This window comes from Onychomys torridus, chromosome 4, assembly GCF_903995425.1.
Source record: "Onychomys torridus chromosome 4, mOncTor1.1, whole genome shotgun sequence".
Taxonomy (NCBI): Eukaryota; Metazoa; Chordata; class Mammalia; order Rodentia; family Cricetidae; genus Onychomys; species Onychomys torridus.
The window spans coordinates 65,642,173-65,648,097 of record NC_050446.1 but is presented as its reverse complement, the minus strand read 5'-3'; the positions used below and the strand labels follow the sequence as shown (position 1 = coordinate 65,648,097).

General features: G+C 40.9%; 1 protein-coding gene across 1 annotated transcript; it reads left to right on the top strand.

Annotated features, from left to right (window-relative positions):
• Positions 1-3,160: 3,160 nt before the first annotated feature.
• On the top strand, positions 3,161-4,090 carry LOC118582793 (olfactory receptor 4X1). Its single transcript, XM_036185898.1, has one exon. It carries the CDS (start codon positions 3,161-3,163, stop codon positions 4,088-4,090), a length of 930 nt encoding a protein of 309 aa, XP_036041791.1.
• The last annotated feature ends 1,835 nt before the right edge of the window (positions 4,091-5,925 follow it).

Genomic DNA, 5,925 nt, shown 5'->3' with positions numbered 1-5,925 from the left:
ATATACTGTTCTCAAATCTGTGAGAGTGCTAGAGCAGATCTAAGACATTCTCTAGGTGCCTTCAAGAGTTTACAGTTTTTCTGGTTAAGACCTGATGGAAGTATGTCAAACACTTAAGTTTTAGCTAACTCTTCATGGCTAAGTGCTGGTGATAAGCTCTGTGGTCCCAAACTTGCATCCAAGCTTGTCTGACTCCAAAAAATTGTTACCTCCCCTCCCCCAAAATGAATGGAGTCATATTTGGGGTAGCACCAGAGGAGGAGTGGGTGGATGAGATACTGTTGAGCAGAAGCTGTGAAATTTGGTTCTTATCCCAATTCCATGTCCCCTGGGCCCTAGAGTCTCCCTCAGAAGGATGAAAACCCATGAACTTCCTTCCAAAACCAACAGCTTATGATTACTGAGTAAAAGAAAACAGACAGAGTTGTGTCTGATTTATCTACCGCCCTCCCCTGTCCCTGTGATATATCTTTGGAGAAAAAGTGGGAGAGAGGGAACACTGGACGAGGTTAGCTGGGCCAACTTCATCTTACAGAACAGCTCGGTACATGAGATTCTAAGCTGGGAAGTGTCACATAGGAAGTCACAAAGTAGGTGCTGGATTCATTAGACTGATCTGAAAGGTTCTCAAGAAATTGTTTATTGGGTCAGTTTAACTTAAGCTTCTATATTAATTTCTATTTAAAGTTTCATTGGCTACAAATCCTAGTAATACCCAGTTAGCTTTCTGTCTGATAAGAATGTACACTTATCTTTCAGTCTTTTACCTTGTCTCCAATTATTAAGAATTTAGAATTAAAATTATTTATACCCCATAGGTGAAATGTCATCATTGTTGTCTGTGTTTAATTTGTCCGATGACTCTTTTTTTCCCCTTTTAAAAAAAAATTAAATTTGTGTTTTAATTTTATACATCAGCCATGGGTTCCCCTGTCCTCCCCCTCCCATCCCCACCCCCACCTTCCCCCCAGTCCCTCCCCACCATTCCCATCTCATCCAGGGCCAAGACTCCCCTGAGGATTCATTTAAACCTGGTGGATTCAGTACAGGCAGGTCTTGTCACCTCCTTCTAGGCTGAGCATGTGTCCCTGTGTAAGCCCAAGGTTCCAAACAGCCAGCTCATGTATCAAGGACAGGTCTGGGTCCCACTGCCTGGGTGCCTCCCAAACAGTTCAAGCTATTCAGTTGTCTCACTTATCCAGAGGGCCTGATCCAGCTGGGGGCTCCACAGCCTTTGGTTCATAATTCATGTGCTTCCATTAGTTTGGCTATTTGTCCCTGTGCTTTTTCCAATCTTGGTCTCAACAATTCACACTCTTACAGTCCCTCCTCTTTCTGGACAATTGGACTCCTGGAGCTCCACCTGGGGCCTGGCTGAGGATCTCTGCATCCACTTCCAACAGTTATTGGATGAGAGTTCCAGCCCAACAGTTAGGGTGTTTGGCCATCTGATCACCAGACTAGGTCAGATCAGGCTTTCTCTCGACCATTGCCAGCAGTCTACAGAGGATGTATCATTGTGGATTTCTGGGGACCTCTCTCCAGCACTCTGCCTATTCCTGTTCTCATGTGGTCATCATTTATCATGGTCTGTTATTCCTTGTTCTCCCTTTGTGTTCTTGATCCAGCTGGGATCTCCTGCTCCCCTAAGCTCTCTTTCCCTCAAACCTTGCCCTTCATTACTCCCATTCTCTTCCAGGTTGTTCATGTAGATCTCATCCATTTATCTGTCATTGGGTGATCCCTGTGTCTTTCTTAGGGTCCCTAGAGTTGTGAGTAGCAGTCTAGTCATCTGATGACTTCTTTATGAAATTCTCTCAAATGCTTTTTTCACTTCCACTTAGGAAATGGTGGTTCCTTTATTGTTGTTCCACTCAAATACATTTAATTTTTAACTTTTAAAGATGATTACATTGTAAGAATACCTTAAATATCAATAATCTTAAATTAAACCCAACCTAAGCCAAGCCAACCCAATCCAACCCAACCCAAATCAAACCAAAGCTGGGAAGACAGGTCAGCTGGTAAAGGGCTTGCCATGAAAGAGTGAGGACCTGAGTTTGAGTCCCAACCACCAAGTGAAAAGCAAGTAAGATATGATGGTGATTATTTATAATCTCAGTGATGAGGAGGCAGAGCAGAGACAGGTAGATATCTCAGGTTTGCTGGCCAGCAAGCCTAGCAGAATTTATAAGCCCCATGACCCAGTGAAAGATACTGTCTCAAAAATCAATGTGGATGGCACTTTGGAGGAATTTCACCCAAGTTACCTCTGGCCTCCACACACATGCACATACATCCAATACTTCTGTGCATGTGTTGGGTGGAAGATTCTTGTATCAGAATCCTGGGATACTGAAAATTTCTAAAGGTAGTTTTATACATGCTTCTACTGCAAGAGTACTTTAAGTTACTCCCCCTCACAGATGCCATGAACTGTGTAAATAAAAGTATACCCAATTATGCTCTAATACTTTATAGTTTGATTTTAGCTTGTACAATCTCAGGAGGCTGGTAAGTTTTACCAATTGCAGAATAATTAGAGTTGAGAAGTTCTATTACCCCTTGTAGAATATTGATCCCCTCCTGGTGTAGGGCAGGACTATGTTATCAGTTAAGTTGCTATGAGTGGGAGATTCAGGGCAGACATTTTGAAAAATACATACAGCTGTCCAAGTATGGGATTTGTGACCTTGGGTACATGGTTGAACTTAACTATTTTTCTCATCTGTAAAATAGTCTCTTATTTCCCTCTGTGCTTGCACCATGCATATCATCCCTTTATTTTTGAGGGTAGTGAGGCAATTCCTATGTGTTTATAGTACTATGAAGTTAAATTGCAGTCTGAGACTAATATCCAGAAGTAGAGACTTGCTATTTTAGTCACTTATGTCATGGAGTCCTTGCTTTGGGGAAACCCAAACCAAACAGTAGAGGGGGGATGGAGGAAGGAAAGGAGGGAGGAAGGAGGATGGAGGAGGGAGAAAGTAAAGGATGGAGAGAGAGAGAGAGAGAGAGAGAGAGAGAGAGAGAGAGAGAGAGAGAGAGAGAGAAGGAATGACACCAGACCACAAAGCCCAAAGAGGATGCCTCTCATTTCTGATGGAGTTCTGATTCCAATTTCTGTGATTCCAGGCTCTCAGAATCTGCTCTTTAAAACATGGCAGCTACAAGCAACGTGACAGAAATAATTTTCTTGGGATTCTCCCAGAGCCAGCAGGTACAGAAGGTCATTTTCGTGATGTTTCTCCTGATGTACACAGCCATTGTGCTGGGCAATGGCCTCATTGTGGTGACTATCATGGCCAGCAAAGGGCTCTCTTCCCCTATGTATTTCTTCCTCAGCTACTTGTCATTGGTAGAACTCTGCTACTGTTCGGTCACAGCCCCCAAGCTCATCTTTGACTCTTTGCTCAAGAGGAAAGTCATTTCCCTCCAGGGCTGCATCACACAGATATTTTTCCTCCATTTCTTTGGTGGCACTGAAATCTTTCTTCTGACGGTGATGGCCTATGACCGCTATGTGGCCATCTGCAAGCCCTTGCACTATGTCACCGTCATGAATCGAAGAGTGTGTGGCCTCCTGGTGGGGGCAGCGTGGAGTGGGGGCTTACTGCATTCTGCTGGACAAGTCTTCCTTATTTTCCAGCTGCCCTTTTGTGGTCCCAACATTATTGACCACTACTTCTGTGATGTCCACCCAGTGTTGAAGTTGGCTTGCTCAGACACCTTCCTCATTAGCCTGCTAGTCATCATCAATGGTGGCTCCATCTCAGTGATCAGCTTTGCGGTCCTGCTGGCTTCTTATGTGGTCATCCTGCATTCCCTGAGGAGCCACACAGCAGAAGGACGGCGTAGGGCACTCTCTACCTGTGCCTCTCACCTTGCTGTAGTGGGTCTGTTTTTCATACCCTGTTCATTTGTCTACATGCGACCCTGCATCACCCTCCCTGTGGACAAGGTCGTGGCTGTGTTTTACACAGTTGTCACACCTCTCTTGAACCCCATTATTTACTCTTTCAGAAACACTGAGGTGAAAAATGCCATGAGGAGACTTGTAGGGAGGAAGATGACTTGGGAAGAAAAATAGAAAATGTAGGCAAAGCAGGGAAACTAGAAATGGGAAGTTGGGGATACCTCAGATCCCACTGGTCTCTACCTTGTCTGACAATGGCCTTATTGAAATGTCCATTTCTTCATCTTTATGGCAATAGAAAAAGAGTAAAGAATGGAGTGAGAGGGATATTTTAGTGCCCCAGTGGCCTTGAGGTAGATTGGCCAGTCTGGAGAAAGGGAACTTCTTCAGAACACTAGGTCAGTTGGGGAAGCGTGAAGAAGGAGATAAAGAAAGGGACATAAAGAGGCAGTATTCATAGTTTTGTTCTCTGATGTGTCCCAAGTATCTAGAACATGGCTTGGCACTTTGTTAGTGTTCCATTAATATCTACTGATTAAATGAGTGAATGAATAAACACTAGTCATGGAAAATGAAAACAACTAATAGATGTCAGGAAATACTATTTTCTTATCTTGGCTCTGAGAGTTTCCATTAAGGTGTTCACCATGGTTGTTTGTAATATAGTACAAACAGAATTCAAAACCCTGAGAAAATAACAAAGCTATGGTAAATGAATGAATATATGAAAGAATAAACAAATATCATAGGCTCTAAGTAACTGTGAATAAATGAATATAATAAGTAAATCACATTAAATTTAACAAAAATTAGCCAGTGGTTCATAAGTGCCCAGAACCATGTCAAATGCTTCCCCTCACCTTGACTATTGTAGTGATAAAATTGTGTGTGTGTATGTGTGTGTGTGTGTGTGTGTGTGTGTGTGTGTGTGTGAGAGAGAGAGAGAGAGAGAGAGAGAGAGACAGAGAGAGAGAGAGACAGAGAGAGGGACAGAGAGAGACACAAAGAGACACAGAGACACAGATAAAATATGAATCTTTGACTCAAAGGCTGAGTTTCTTCTGGGGATATAAATCAAGAATTGTGAAAAATGGAAAAAAGTTCTTCTTGAGAGTAGTACATCAGTACCTGGAGTAGAGTTGTTGTGGATCCAATGTCAAGGGCAGGTTGTTAGATGGCTGGGAAAAAGTAATTAAAATCCTACATAATAGTGTCTAAGCCCTGCTTTTTAAAAAATGACTTTCTGGGGGAGGACAGGGGAACCCATGGCTGATGTGTAAAATTAAAACACAAATATAATAAATTAAAAAAAAGAATTGAGGATTAATAGACTATATGAAACAAAATTTTTGATAATAAATGTAATCATCTGGTAACTTTCTCTTAAGAACTAGACCCCTTGTTTAACTTTTTAGATACTATGTTTTTACTGAAACTTGAAACAAATGTGTTGTATTACCTTATTGTAGAGGTGTTTGAATTTTGTATGTCACATGAAGGTATGTAAATATGCCTCAGGACTCTGAATAGTTTATAATAATTTGGTTGGAAAACAAATTTTTAGATATCTATAGAAAGTGATGAAAATTATTGCCATATAAATACTTTCAACATTTTTAACACTCCTAATTTTTGAAATTTAAAAACAAAAAAAAGACTTTCCCCTTCCATTTCCTCCCTTCAAACAATCCCATGTAGACCATACCCTACTCTCTTTTAAATTTATGGTTTCTTTTTCTTTAATTTTACACACACACACACACACACACACACACACACACACACACACTAATGCAACAAAATATTAAAAAATAAAATAGCTTGAATACATATGTAACTCATGAACACATTGGTTTTTGTTGTCCCTGATTTTTAAAATAGTTTCATACACACACAATCTTATGACTTGAAATTTTCACTTGACATATTTCAAAGAGCCATACATATATTTTACTATTTACTATTATAAAATAACTTGAGTGAATATATTATAATTGTTTTACCATTTT

What these genes read in the sequence shown, in the direction of transcription:
- LOC118582793 (XM_036185898.1), top strand. Translation starts at nt 3,161, where the DNA reads ATGGCAGCTACAAGCAACGTGACAGAAATAATTTTCTTGGGATTCTCC.